This window comes from Fukomys damarensis, unplaced genomic scaffold (assembly GCF_012274545.1).
Source record: "Fukomys damarensis isolate Sample0158 unplaced genomic scaffold, DMR_v1.0_HiC HiC_scaffold_9, whole genome shotgun sequence".
In the NCBI taxonomy this organism is placed as follows: Eukaryota; Metazoa; Chordata; class Mammalia; order Rodentia; family Bathyergidae; genus Fukomys; species Fukomys damarensis.
Window position 1 is genome coordinate 1276229 of NW_022900921.1, and position 14372 is coordinate 1290600.

The 14372-nt window shown below is 59.4% G+C and overlaps 1 protein-coding gene across 1 annotated transcript in view; it reads left to right on the top strand.

The window, feature by feature from the left end:
* Positions 1–14372, top strand: part of Adamts2 (ADAM metallopeptidase with thrombospondin type 1 motif 2) — a 117281-nt gene that overhangs the window by 102254 nt on the left and 655 nt on the right. Inside the window, exons 12-19 of the mRNA XM_010623772.2 lie at positions 915–1048; positions 5826–5949; positions 6917–6997; positions 8821–8987; positions 10479–10638; positions 12385–12517; positions 13230–13437; positions 14273–14368. Of these exons, the coding sequence (XP_010622074.2) occupies positions 915–1048; positions 5826–5949; positions 6917–6997; positions 8821–8987; positions 10479–10638; positions 12385–12517; positions 13230–13437; positions 14273–14368 (1103 nt within the window). The remainder of the gene's footprint in view (positions 1–914; positions 1049–5825; positions 5950–6916; positions 6998–8820; positions 8988–10478; positions 10639–12384; positions 12518–13229; positions 13438–14272; positions 14369–14372) is intronic.

Sequence of the window (14372 nt, forward strand, 5' to 3'; positions counted from 1 at the left end):
GGTTGGACGGGAGTGGGGCCGGCCGTCGGGTGACCGAGAGCTCCGCCAGTCAGGACTGTCAGCTGCCAGTGACACACACTCCCACCCCCACGACCCCAGCACCCGGGAGCGTGAGGCGAAGGATCACAAGCTCAGGTTCTGCCCAGGCAACCTGATGACACCCTGTCTCCGAATAAATGTGAACAGGGCTCGCACTGTACCTCAGGGTGAAGGTCCTGGTTCAGTCCCCACTACTGAGAAAAATAAAGAGACAGAGGCAGGGGAGATAGGAAGTCACTGGGGCTCCTAGAGCCGGAAAGTCAGGTCATGTCAGCCTGGGGGTGCTTGTACGGTTACCCCTTGGTTCCAGGACTCCCGGAATGAAGGGAACCAAAATCCACACCACACAGCGCTGTGGTGTCAGTGCACGGCCTGGGCACGTCCTGCCAGTGCTGTAGGTCGTGTCTAGGTAAAATCAGTGCTTAGCACAGTGTAAGTGCCCCATGAATCATGGCCACGCCGTTGTTTAGAAACTGTGACCAAAAACCCTGTACATATTTGGCACCAAACATTTTTTTAAATATTTTTGATCACATGGATCAAATTGTCAAAGTGATCAAATGATCAATTTGTTAAATATTTTTTAACACAGTTAACACTGCAGACGGGAACCCCTTGGCTAGAGAGGGTAGACTGTGCTCCATTTGGGCCCCTCTCTGGAGAGCAGAGAGAGATCACGAGGGTCTGATGGTGCGGGCCTCCAAAGGGAGAAGTGCGAACCGGGCAGCAAGAACCCGGCCTGCTCTGCTGGGAAAGCCCGGGGACACAGGGAGGGAAGCGGCTGTGGGCCCCTGTCCCCTGGAGGACGGGCTGCTGTGAGGGGCCGGCCCCTCCCGGGCTGCTCTTGCGAGGAGCCCTCACCACTCCCCTCCTAGCCAAAGAGAGGTGCCACCTGCACTGCGAGTCCAGGGAGACCGGGGAGGTGGTGTCCATGAAGCGCATGGTGCACGACGGGACGCGCTGCTCCTACAGGGACGCCTTCAGCCTCTGCGTGCGGGGGGACTGCAAGGTGAGTGCGGGGGACTCTGCCTCCCACCCTCAGACCTGCTGCTGCTGCTCCTTGCTTCTTTCCAGCAGTGTCAGGGACGGAGGAGGCCGGCTCACTCCAGGCCCGTCAGGGTCCCACACTGGAGCACCGAGGAACTTGGTGCCTGGGGTTTGGGGCGCCTCCTCTGAGACCCTGGTTTCTAGGCCAGCCCGCCCTCATGAGTGGGAGAGGCATGAGTGAGGCCACCTGGCAGAGTCACCTCCAGCTGACCCTGCTGCGAGCTGACAGTGTGTCGAGCCAAAAGGGCACTGGACCCAGCAAACCTGTTGGACGTCCCAGCGTTGTCTCCCCACGGTCAGGGCATGGTTGGAGCTGCCGCTGCCCAGAGGCACGGAGGGCCCAGCACAAGGTCAGAGTTCAAACCTGGGGGTAGACCTGCTGCGATTGCACACACTGCTCTCTCACCATCTGGACACCCACGGCTTCTCTCTTGGGCCATCATGAAGGATAAGGGTGGGTAGTCTGGCCTGCGGTGGGAGCCGATGCCCAGAAGCAGGGAGGCCTGTGCCTGAGGCTGCGTGGACAGGGTCGTGACAGGTGTGGGGGGCTGATCCTCCTCCTGAGCCCTGGAGCGAGGCTGACACGAGATGAGGGCAGAAGCAGACAGCTGCTGCGGGGCTGCTGGCCACAGGCGGGGGCTGCCCGGCTCACTGCGAGACAGCACGTGACTGAGCACAGCCACGAGCGCATCGTTTATGGAGGAGCTGCGTGGCCACGTGCAGAGCCCAAGGCCATCGAGAGAAGAATTTACCACTCATTTCCGCCATGCAGGGCCAACCGTGCAAGCTGCGGCTGGGTCAGAAGGCAGAAGCGGGAGAGCAGGGGAGCCTAGCCCACAGCCCTGAGTGGATTTCCTTGGGAAAGACCACACCAACAGTGGAGGCTGGGAGGTCCTTTGAATGCCCCCAGCTGGCTGTGGGCCCCTGGCATCTCCAGCTGTCTGGTACCTGAGCCGGGGATGGCTTGGAGCTGAGGAAACGTCAGTGCCGACTGCGGAGCCAGGGGTCGCTGGGCCGCCGACTCCGGGCTGTTGGCCTGTGTGTGAAGGATGTGTACCCGGCCAAGACCTTGCTGCTGAGGACCGGCCGGCCCTGGGGGCTGCCTTCTCCCCAGCCAGGGAGAGCTTCGAGGTGCCCAGCGTCCGAAGACGCAGGAATGTTACGGAGAAACAGCACAGGCAGTAAGCAGAGGAAACACTTGCACCTCAGACAGCAGCTATGAATGTGATGCTAACCAAAGTGCGAGGCCAGTGCAGTCTTTCAACACGTCGTCGGCTGTGGGTATAGCTTCAGTCTTGGCGCTGGTGATTAAAGAAGACCAGGTTAAATATTTTATTAATTAACGGTGTGACTGATTCATAAAGGCAGGTGGCAAAAGGAGACAGAGAGGAAATGGGAAATGAGGTGAACTGTCAGTCCCGATAATACATGTGTATGCAAAGCTCCTCTTTTGGAAAAATGCTGGCGAAATAATGAGATTTAAGTGGGTGCTGTCCATCACAGAAGATCAAAATGCGGTGACTCGCGACGTTAGAAGTGAGGTGCCGCAGAGGTGTGAGGGGAGCGGGCCTGTGTGCACACAGCGGAGAAACCGAGGAGAAGCGTTCAGTGAGGCCTCTGTGGTCGTTTTTATTTTAAAAAGGGCATAATTGTTGCCTTGATAAAAGTAATAACCTGCCATCAGATATGTCTTCTAAAGACTGCTATAAAAAAGAGAGAGATTGCTATAAAAAAAGGAATTGAAGCCAGTTTGTCACTGCCCTTGGGTCAGAACACTGCGGTGAACAGCGCCTCCTGGTGGTCAGAGGTGGATGCTTCTGCGCTGGCTGCCGGCCTGCGGAGCTTTGATGACTGGTGGATACACTGAGATGGGCTGTCTTCCTTTTGTTTTTGTTTTTGTTTTTTTCCTGTTGCCATAACAAATACCTAAGGCTGGATAAAGTGTAGAGAACAGAGTTGCTTAGCTCCCAGTTTAGAGCCTGCAAACCCCCGAATGGGCGGACCTGTTGGTTCAGACCCACGAGTGCCCGCTTGGCTGGGTCACGATGTGGTGGTGAAGCAGAAAGGGAAAGCAAGGAGGGCGCCAGAGGGCGGTGCGTGGCGAGGCCTCGCTCTGCAGCAGCCTGCTCTGCGGACAGCGAAGTCTCTGAGCCCCGCTCTCCTCCCGGGCCGCACTCCTGAAGCCCCCACAACGAGTCCCACCCTCCAGCCCAGAACCCCGGGGACGATCCTGGCCACCCACGTGCAGACCGCAGCCCAGGAGTCACGCAGAAGCCACTGGGTCCAGCCTTTGGACTCTGGTCGCTGGCCACATCCTGATTTCAGAAGTAACAAGATGGGAACCATCAAGTACTACGCTTAGTTTTCCGTCTTTCTCTGTTAACTTCTGTGACCTTCAGAACAAAGGCTCAGTTCAAAGTTCTTTTGAGATGCGGTACGTGTTTTCCTTTGTCCACATAGCCTACTCTTTTCCAGCCAGTTCAATTTGCAGTTAGTGTCTTAGGTCAAAAACGGGCCTCAAACCTTTTTAGAAAGAGCCCATGTGTGGGGCGTGGTGTTGCGCACCGATAACCCCAGCCGTCTGAGAGGCTGAAGCAGGAGGATCACAAGTTTGAGCCCAATCAGGGTGACTTAGCAAAAAATCCTGTCTCAAAAAAATAAAAAAGGGGGCCGGGCTTTAGCTCAGTGGCACCACCACCCGCCTCTAGAGCACAAGGTCCTGAGTTCAATCTCCAGTACCTAAATTAATTAATGAATTAAAAAAATAAAAGGCTGAAGACATAGCTCAGTGCAAAGGCCCTGGGTTCAATCCCTCGTCTGGGGGTGGGGTTTTAAGGAAAGGAGAAGCACAGAGCAATCCCCCGAGACAGTGAAGAACTCCTAAATTAGAGCTGATTCTCAGAACTAAGGGGAAAGGTCTCCTGTGGGCTCGCTTCCATCCGTGGGGCTCCCGAAACGTGCTGCGCGCTCGGGCCTCCAGTACCTGCATGCACCCAGCGTCCCCTGCCGCCACGGCTACGACAGTGGTGGCTCTGGGAGGCTCTGCAGGCTCCTGGAACCTGACACTCGGCGCCCTGGGTAATGTGGATCCTCTCATGAGCCTTCCTCCCTGTGGGGGTCCCCCTGGCTCCCTCCTGTCCTCCTCAGGGAAGGGGCTCTCGCTGTGTGCCAGGGATCAAGGGTCTCCCAGGGCCCTGTGCCCCTCCCTCCCCTCCCCCTCCCCTCTTCCTGCCAACAACCCTGGCAGGGTGGGCCTGCTCAGACGGGACCTGCCATCTGTGCCACAGACTGGGGCAAACTCGCTTTGATGGCTGCCCTCGAAAACCGCTGCCAAGAAGGGCCGGCCCTATGGGTCCAGCTCGGCTGCTGTGCCTTGAGAGGCCCATTCTCCTGGGCGTCAGTGTCAAGTGCCTCCCAGTGGTAAAGGTTTCTCAAGAAGCTCTGAACTAAGCATGATGCTCCTCTTGGTGGTTTCACACCCTGCACACTTCCAAGAGGAACTCAGAAAGCTTCAATGAAGCTGGGCCTGGTGGCGCACACCTATAGTACCAGCGCTTGGGAGGCTGAGCAGGAAAACTGTAGGCCGGTCTGGACAAATTAGCAAAGCTCTGCTCGTAATAAGAAATAGGAAAGGCTGGGTAGTTCAGCGTAGAGCACCCTGGGTTCAGTCTCCACTACTGCAAAAAAACACAGCAGTACTCGTTAAGGTATGGGTCAGTAGGGACACAGAGCATACATTTCTCTCTGCACATTCAAAACTGACGAGTCAGTCACGGCTCTGCTGCCCTTTCATGGTCTTGAGCCCCTGCAGTCAAAAGTCTCTAAGCGAAAGTCAGAAATCAAAAAGCTGCTGAGGGAGGCTGGGGATGTAGCTCAGTGGTAGAGCATTTTCCTAGTGTGTGTGAGGCCCAGATTCAATCCCAGCATTAAAAATAGAAAGAGAGAAAAGGAGAGTTTTTAAAGGAGATTTGGCTGTGAGCGTCCTAGCAGCCAGAGCAGAGGGAAACCTATGTTGCTGCTTTATACTCTGGATACCATGAGGGGCCGATCACCCAGCGAGTGGCTCTTCTCTGCTGAGCCCTCAGAGAGGTGGTCTCCAGCAGGAGGCTGCACCCCTCGCCCTCACCAAGCCCTGGGGCGCTCGGGCTATAGAGGGCAGCAGAACCGCATGCGTTCTGGTCTGCCAGGTGGCTCCCGGCGAAGAAATTCCCTGACCAGTGATTTTAGTTCCTGAAGTGGCAGTGTTCAGGGATTCAGTGAAGGATGTGGGCAGAGGGGTCCCACACTCGGCCACCAGCGGGCCAGCACCTGAAGACTGAGGGACGCTGCCCTTCTGCAGCAGGGCAGGGGTGGGGTGGGTGGGAGCCGTGGAGGGGCGAGGCCAGGCTCTGACTCCTAGAGGAAGAGGAGGTTAGGAGCTTCTGCCGGGAATGGGCAGGCGCACGACACACCTCGCTGATCCGGGGGCCGCACCGGTGCTCTAGGTCTAAAGATGGCGGTGGGAACTTGGCTCTCTAACTAGTTCTCAGCACGTAGGGTTTACAGGAAAGGGTTTGAGGGAAAAAGCTGGGTTTTGTGCATTATAAGTTCCTCAGCACTTAGGGATTGGGTAGGGGTGGCCACACCCCTGCTGCCTAAGCAGAGTCCACCCTAGGTCCTGGTTGCCTGCCCGGGCTGCGGGAGGGGCAGCGGCCGGAGGACAGCGGGGTGGACATCTCAGCGGTCCCTGTCCCCTGCAGAAAGTGGGCTGTGACGGGGTGATCGGTTCCAGCAAGCAGGAGGACAAGTGTGGTGTGTGCGGCGGCGACAACTCCCACTGCAAAGTAGTCAAGGGCACGTTCACGCGCTCGCCCAAGAGGCTTGGTGAGTACGGTGCCCTTGGCCTCCCAGTCGCCGGGGCCGCCCACCGGGTTCTGGCTTTGTGCCCGTGGCTGGAAGGTAGGCAGAGGGAGAGCCCGAAGGCAGGGAGCTGGAGCCTGTATAGGTGGGGCGAGGAGGGCGGTGAAGGCCCAGCCGGGCCTGGAGTCTTCTGGGGTCAGGCTGTCAGGCCCCCACCCTGCTGCCCTCTCCCCCTGCTGCCCGTGGCTCTCAGCAGGGCGTCCCTGGCCACCGCTCTGTCCCAGCAGGGCCTGAGGCTCCTGGCTGTGTTCCTCCAGTTTTGGTTTCTGTAATGAAGTTCCTGAGGGTGGGAAACTTAAGAAGAGATGTATTTAGTCACAGCTTTGGAGCTGAAAGTGCACACGGTACAGTGCCAGCTCTAGTGAGCGTCCTTGTGACTTCGCCACCTCGTGGCAGGTGCCACCATGGTGGCGGAAGTACGGGTGAGAGCAAGGGGTGACAGGGCTGAGGGGAGGGGCCGGCAGTGACTCAGCACTGCTCTGGGCTGCACCCTGGGCTGGCCGCTGCCCCCTTTGTCCGCCAGACAGCCCGAGGCAGCCAGCTGCACCTCTGCAGGGCCGGGCCCCAATGGGCAGAGCCACTTTGGTCTGCCTGTTGGCAGAAGGCCATGGGGCAGTGCACAGGCTTTGCGGTAATCGAGGCCAGGAGGCCTTGGGGTGGTGCTCAGCCCTGGCTCTGAAGTGTGGGGCCCAGGCCGTCTACAAAGGGCGTCGAGGTCCAGACAGGCCCACAGAGGCCTCTCCAGGCTCCGGGCTGGACTCCCACCCACCCATGGAGGAGGTGGGCCAGGAGGGCACCCAGGACCTGAAGAGGAGCAGGAAGGCAGGATGGGCAGCTCCCAGGCCAGCCAAAGCCTCGGGAGGCCACAGTGAGTCCCACGGGCTGCACCCCTCTCCTCTCACTTGGCGTTGTCCTCCGGCCCTGAACATAGGTTACATCAAGATGTTTGAGATTCCTGCGGGAGCCAGGCACCTGCTCATCCAGGAGGCAGACACCGCCAGCCACCATCTGGGTGAGTTGAGCCCAGGCGACTGGCTCTTCCCAGCAGTCAGTCAGGGTCCAGACGGTGTGTGCGGCCCCACATCCACTGGTCTTTAAGCCCGGCCCAGGGCTCAGCTGCCCACCAAGAGCCAGGCTGTGTGTCAGGGCCCCCTGGCAGTGACTGTGAAGGCCTTGGGCCCCACGGGTCATGGCCCTCCCTGCCCTCTGCGAGGCGGGCGAGGCCCTGGGTGGTGTTCCCTCACACACCAGCTGGAGGCGCCACGGCCACAGAGGATGGCTTGCGTGGTGTGTTTATGTATTTTCAGTTATTTTATTTTATGTTGATTTAAAGATTGAACTTGCACTCAGGGCTTTGTGCATGCTAAGTATGCACTCTACCGCTGATCTGATACCCTCAGGCGGTTCATTTTAAATTTAAGAGATTCCGCCCAAAATGGGGATTTCTGACATCTCTGGAAGACGTGACCATTCTCACAGCCCGGGCTCCTGTTCCAGTGTGGCCGCCCCACCTGTGGGGTGCTGTTTTCCCAGCCTTTCTGAGACCCTTTGCACGACTGTCTTCCCTGACTGGGCCGGCACCCGAAGGGAGGGGAGCTTCATTTTGGGTCACAGTTGTAATCTGCATCTGAGCACACACTGCTTGTGGGGCCCCCACACACAGACCGTATGGGGCTTCACCTGGGGATGCAGGGGCAGTCGCTGGACAAGGCCTGCCCCTCCTGCGTCCCTGTCCTCTGCAGGGGTCAGCCTGGGCCTGAGGTCTGCGAACTGCCACATCAGCCACCCCTGCCAACGGGAGACGAACCCACCCCTCTCCTTCAACACTTGTTTCTCTCCTTTCTATTCTAAGGGAAAGGCTGTGTCCTTGCCTTAAATAGAAGTAAGCACTGAAATGAGTCCCTCAACAAGAAAACACTCCCGTCCCAATACTGGGCAGAGGGCCACACTCTTCCAAACATAAGAGCGAATCCACAGAGTAGCTAAAGATCGGAGGCTTCGTCCCAGTGTGGACAGAGTGGCGGACCTCGCACCGGAAGTGCTGTTCTCCCTGCTGCCCCGTCCGTGGCTCCACTTGCCTTCCACAGTGCGGGGTGGGGGCTCCCAGACCAGATTTCCCAGACCATCAGGCGCCCAGTGGCCTGAGTGAGCTCCGAGTTCCTGTGGCTGGAGGACACTGCTTTTCCTGCAGGGCGTTTGTCTCCGCCTCGGCAGGCAGCCCCACCCAGCCCTCACTAGCCCTGTGCCTAGTGGAGATGCCTTCTGCCACCTGCCCCAGGGGCCTTTGTACCAGTCAGCTTCCCATGGCTGCAAGGAAATGCGCGAGACAGCTGACTTAGAAAGATTGATTCAAGATCATCTCCCACATTCTCATGGGGTGCATTCCCCAAGGCTGCAGGTTCTCCCACTGAGGAGCCACCCTAAAGGCTCCACTACCCCAAGTACTATCTGAGGACCAGGCCTTGGGGGCCTTCCGCTCCACAGCCCAACCGAGCCAGCCTCTCTGTCTGCTCCAGTGGACCACAGGGAGGTGGCGGAACCCGTGAGCCTGCAGGGCCTGGGGTGGACAGATCCGGAGGGGTGCCCGGCTGGGCCAAAGGCCCCCGCTAGAGTCAGCCAGTCTCCACAGGGATGACAGCAGGGTGTGGCTCCCAGAGCAGCTTGGGCCATTGGTGGCACAGGCTGATCCCGGCAGAGGACGGCTGGAAGACAGGGGGCACCGCTCCCCACGGCGACCCCCCCAGGGCAGCGTGCTCTGCTGGCTCTCCCCCGGTGGGCTCGGGTCCTACCCTCAGGTGACCGTGGTTGTGGGGGACTCCGTTTTGCCATTCTCAGCCGTCAAGAACCTGGAGACAGGCAAGTTCATCCTAAATGAAGAGAACAACCTGGACCCCAATTCCAGATCCTTCATCGCCATGGGCGTGGAGTGGGAGTACAGGAACGAGGACAACAGGGAGACGCTGCAGACCATCGGCCCGCTCCGTGGCACCATCACCGTGCTGGTGAGTGCACCGTGTCTGCAGGCCGTGCTCTGAGCAGCCCGGGGCCCGCCCTGGGCTCCAGCTCCTGTCGGACAGACATGGCGGCCTGGGCATGGTATACCTGAGAGTCCTTCCTGCTCTGAGGGCTTTGGCTTCCTTGTCGGAGTGACAGTCACACAGCTGCTGTCCACCATGCCTGTTCACACCTGCCGTCACACTGACGTGGCAGTCTGGGACTAGACGGGGGCCAGGCTGGCTCTGTCATCAAGCAGGACTGTGCTCCACATCTCCTTGGCATTCCTAGGTAGGAGGAGTCCCCAGTGGACTGGATTCCCCAGCCGCTTTTTACATTTAAATTTGTTAGCTGCATAAGTGATATATTTTATTTGCCCCAAATTCAGACACTACCAGAAAGCCTCCTGTGCCTGAGGCCCTGCCCTCAGGGGAGCTGGCTGGGGTGAGTCTTACCACCCAGAGCCCAGCAGCTGTGCGCTTGGCAGTCCTGTGACTCAAACGGCGTGTGACACACTGCGGGGAGAGGTCGAGTCCAGGATGGGCCAGCCCCACTAGATGCAGGGTGCAGCCCGCTTGTCTTGCCGACTAGGACTGCTCACGCCGTGGAAATGCCCGGAGTGAGCTACCCAGCAGGCGCAGCTCCTCAGCTTTTGTGGTTTCTGTGTCTGTGAATTCTCCCACTCACTAGAATTCACTGGTGACCCAGGCCTGGGCCTTCGAAGAACGTGCTGTCTTCTTGTTTCAGCTCCCGTGAACAAGTCTTTTCTGTAGCTGATTTAGTGTCACACATTGAGGGTTCTGGGCTTTCTTGGGGGGTGATTTCGCTGTTTAACTTGGTGTCCCCAAGCCCAAAAGGCTGTGGTGGAGAACAGGCTGGGTGAGAGAAGAGAGTTACGGGGTCGTCGGTCACGAGGTCAGTGGTGCTGAATCGACACTGTCGTATAAAACACATTTGTCTGTTATTGGCCGACGAAACACGAGACGGGCTCACAGGATGCTGACCCTGTACAGCTGGCCCTGAACTACAGTGGGGTTGCACCTCTTATCTTGAGCTGAAGAGCAGCAGGTCCTCCTCATCTCCTGAGCACCTTGCTCGGCGGCACAGTGCGCTGTGCGGTGGGCTGTGTCCCCAGGAGCCTGGTCGCTGCTGCCGCCCAGCGTCACGGGATATTGGACTGCACATTGCTCCCCTGAGGAAAGCGTGGAAAATCCACCTTCCAAGTCTGTCCTCCAATAAATAATGCATGTTGCTTTTGCACCATTAGAAAGTCAAAGAGCTATAAGCCCAATCCTCAGCAGCCGGGGGGTGTCTGCCTGTCCCTGGAGTAATGGTTTACTACCATTATTCCCAAATTCAGCGTGCACGGTGATGTCGCAGAGCTCCTGTGAGCAGCCAAAATCGCCTGTACCTCTGCCCTGGGCTCCAGTTCCTGAGCAGGCTGCCGAGCGCGGTGGCAGCAGGGCAGGGGTATTCATGGCGTCCGTGGGCTGGCACAGGTTATCCCGGAGGGAGACTCCCGGATCTCGCTGACGTACAAGTACATGATCCACGAGGACTCGCTCAACGTTGATGACAACAACGTGCTGGAGGATGACTCCGTGAACCACGAGTGGGCCCTGAAGAAGTGGACTCCCTGCTCCAAGCCCTGTGGTGGAGGTGAGGGGATTCTGGTGGCTGGGTCTCCTAGGGGAGGCTCGGCAGAGGCAGGCATCCTGAGAGGTCGGGGCTGGCGGGGTCTTCTGGGAGAGGCTCCCCAGCCGGCAGCACCCTGTGCAGGGCCGGGCCTGAAGCCAGTAAGTCTCGGCCAGGTGTGAGAAGACTGGCCCTAGACGAAGCCACGGCCGGTGACTTTGGCCTGGGACTAGAGCCTGGCCAGGCTGGGAGGGGCCGGTGGCTGATTGGAAAGTTTGAGGCATTGAGCCAGAGGCCACTGGGGGACCAGTGGGGGCTCGGGAAAGCCTCCCAGAACTCCCCGGGGTAGGGCTGGATGCAGAGGGCACACAGCTGCCCTGAACCTCAAAGGGCCGTGGCTGGGTGGACACGGGATACAGGTGCTCAGGACTGACCTCCCCTGGGCGCCCCACACCTCGAGGACAAGCTGGGGTTTGCTGAGGGCAGCGGCCTCCTGCTGGGCAGTGGCACCCGGCTTCCTGTTATGCCCCCATTGCTGCACCCCGCCTAGATCTCATCAGTAGGCCTTTCTGATTCTTCCTCCTGCTTGTCTCTTGGGCTTGTCTGCTGCTCCTGTCTTCCCTGCCACCCACTCAGTGGTTCTCATACCCACCCCCTACTCCCAGTGACCTTTTAGAGGGGTAAATTAGATCACGTTCCTTCTTGGGGACATAACATCTTTTGTAGCATAAGGAACGAATTGCCCTAGTGGTCTCTGAGGTCCAGGTAATTTGCTGACCTTTCCTGCCACCTTGGGGCCTTGCTTGTCACTCCCCAGACCCTGGCCACACCAGATGTAGATGCAGTGTTGGTCCATTTCCCATTACTGTAACAAAGCATCCAAAATAATCAACTTATTAAAAAAGGAAGGTTTTGGCTCAGAGTTTTTGAGGTTTCGATCCACAGTCAGTTTAATTGCGTTGCTTTGGGCATGGCTTTGTGTCAAAGGAGAGAATCGTGGCAGGAGCACGTGATGTGGGAAACTGCTCGCTTTATGTGTCCAGGAGGTGAGAGAGAGAGAGAGCCCAAGAGGCCCTTAAGGCCACGCCCCCGTGACCTGACTTCGTGCCACTGTTAATGAACCTCCCACCTCCATGGCTGACAGCAAGCCTTGCGGAAGTGGACCTTGAGGGACACTCGTCCGGTTCTCTGCTCAGAGGGTCTGCATGGGCTTCTCCTCAGGGCTCCTTCTGCACCCCCTGACAGTGCCACCCCACCTCTGCTTGTTGACGCATCTCCAGATGCCCCGTCTGGGGCAGGCTTCCTAGGGACAATATATTCCCTTGTACATTTTAACCTCATCCTTCAGTGCTGGGATGGCGCTGTAGGATGCAAAGCAGCTTGCAGCCTCTACCCCTGGATGCCAGTAACACATCTGTTCTCTAGTGGTGACAGCCAAAGATGTCCCAGACTTTGCCGAATGGCAGGGGAAGGGCATCATCCCTTGAGACCTGCTGGGACTTTGTGGGCTGTGTGGCCCTGTGCTGACAGATGCTGTGAGGCTCCCTGTGTGCAGTGAGTCAAGGCGGAGCCAGTAACTAGGTGATGGGAGGGAAACAGACTTCCCATGCCCCAGGAAGCCAGGAAGGGCCCCCATAAGAGCAACAGAGGGGCAGAGCAGCCGCTCCCTGGCCCTCAGCCAGCTCCTGCTGTGCTGTGGGGTGGAGCGGGACTGGCTCTGTGGGGGGGCCCCACTGCCCACGGGAGCCCCCTTGAGCGCTCTGTCTTTAGGGTCACAGTTCACCAAGTACGGCTGCCGCCGGAGGCTGGACCACAGGATGGTGCACCGCGCCTTCTGCAGTGCCCTGGAGAAGCCCAGAGCCATCCGCCGTGCCTGCAACCCACAGGAATGCTCCCAGCCCGTGTGAGTTTGGAAGAGGTCTCCAGCCCAGGGTCCCACTGAGGAGAGGCCAGGTAGCACCTGTGCTGCCATGGAGGGAAGGGCATGACAGGTGCTCTGTGCAGCCCTGGGCCTGGCAGCCTCTGCACACCAGAGGGGTCCTCTTTGCCGCTGTGCTCTGCAGAATCCGAGATGCTGCCCTGGAAAGGGTACCCCAGCTTCAGGCCCACTGAGCTGACAGCCAGTATGCAGGTTAGGAATGACCAGAGGTGCCAGGTGGCAGCAAGCTTTCAGGGTGGACGTATCCTAAGTGGCAGCTTTGAGCTGCAGCACTGGGCTTTGCAACTGCCTTCCTGGGCCCAGATCCCTGCCTGCCTAGTTTACGCAGGCAGCTGGGAGACTTCTCAGGACAGGGTGAAGGAGACCTCGCTGCTCTTCAGCTTGGCCCCAGACAGGAGGCCAGAGTGCGGGACTGGGGCCTGAGCAAGGACGGGAGGTGGGCGGTGCCCTTCAGGCCTGGGCCCTCCCTGTCCAGCAGTGGACACGCATGGGCCCTCTGAGTCTTAGCGCCCCTTTTCTCAGCCCCACTGCCAGCACCTTTGTGAGGACAGAAGCTTTGTCTGCAGAGTGAAGCCGGCCGCCTTTTGCAACTCTGCATCCCTGCCACAGGAAGGGCAGCACGCTGGCCAGGGTGGGGCTGACTGCAGGGGCTGACCGAGCTGCTCTGCCCTGACAGGTGGGTTGCGGGTGACTGGGAGCCCTGCAGTCGGAGCTGCGGGCGGGCAGGCCTGCAGGTGCGCTCTGTGCGCTGCGTCCAGCCACTCCACAACAACGTCACGCGTTCCGTGCACACCAAACACTGCAACGACCACCGGCCCGAGAGCCGCCGGGCTTGCAACCGTGAGCTCTGCCCTGGCCGGTGGCAGGCTGGGCCCTGGTCCCAGGTAAGCTGCCCCTGGCCCGGACCTTGCCCCTGACTGAGCTCCGATGAGTCCAAGGTGGCCAGGGTGCCCCCCTTGGGCCCGGGGCCGGGCACAGCTCCTGCACTCGGCCACATCTCCTGTTTTCCGGTACTGCGGGTGACCCGCGGTCAGCTTGGCTGATACACACGGCAGCCATGCACCGGGTCTTCTGTGTGCGGTGTCAGCTGGGCCCAGGGAACCCTGGATGCTCAGGGCTCCAGTACACCAGTGTCTGGGTCTCATTCGGAGGCCACCGCAGGAAGGGAGAACGGTGGGACAGACGAGGCAATGGGGATGGACAGAAGGCGAGGGACCGCTGTGGAGGCGGAGCCTCAGCCATGGCCAGGTGCACGCGGACGTGGGGCCGCAGCCCCGCCCCCCAAGCTCAGGGTCACCCCAGGGCCGCAGACACAGTACTTGCAGTTACAGTTTGCAGCGGTGAAGGGGGAGAGTAGGATCAGCAAACAGGGAAGGCGAGGCGTCGAGAGAAAGGCATGCAGGTGAGGCTGCCTGCCCACTGCGGACGGGGAGCCCCGAGCCTCCCAGCAGGACGTGTGGCAGCGCAGCCGGACACTGGCACCTGGCTGCTCCTTGCGGTGGAGGCTCAGCCCAAACCTTGTAGAGGTCCTGCAGCCCCGCGTGTGCCCGGTGGGGGCCGCCCTTGAGCTGTACAGAGTCTCAGCGAGACGGAGGCTCCCACCGCCCAGAAAGGCTGGCGGTGATGCCCATGCGTTTGTTTCCCCTCGAAGAGCCGGGGGCCGCACCCTGGCCGCATGGGGCTGTGTGGGTGGCAGCCTCACTGGACTTTGCCCTGCAGTGCTCCGTGACCTGCGGCAACGGCACCCAGGAGCGGCCCGTGCTCTGCCGCACTGCAGACGACGGCTTCGGTGTCTGCCCCGAGGAGCGGCCTGAGGTGG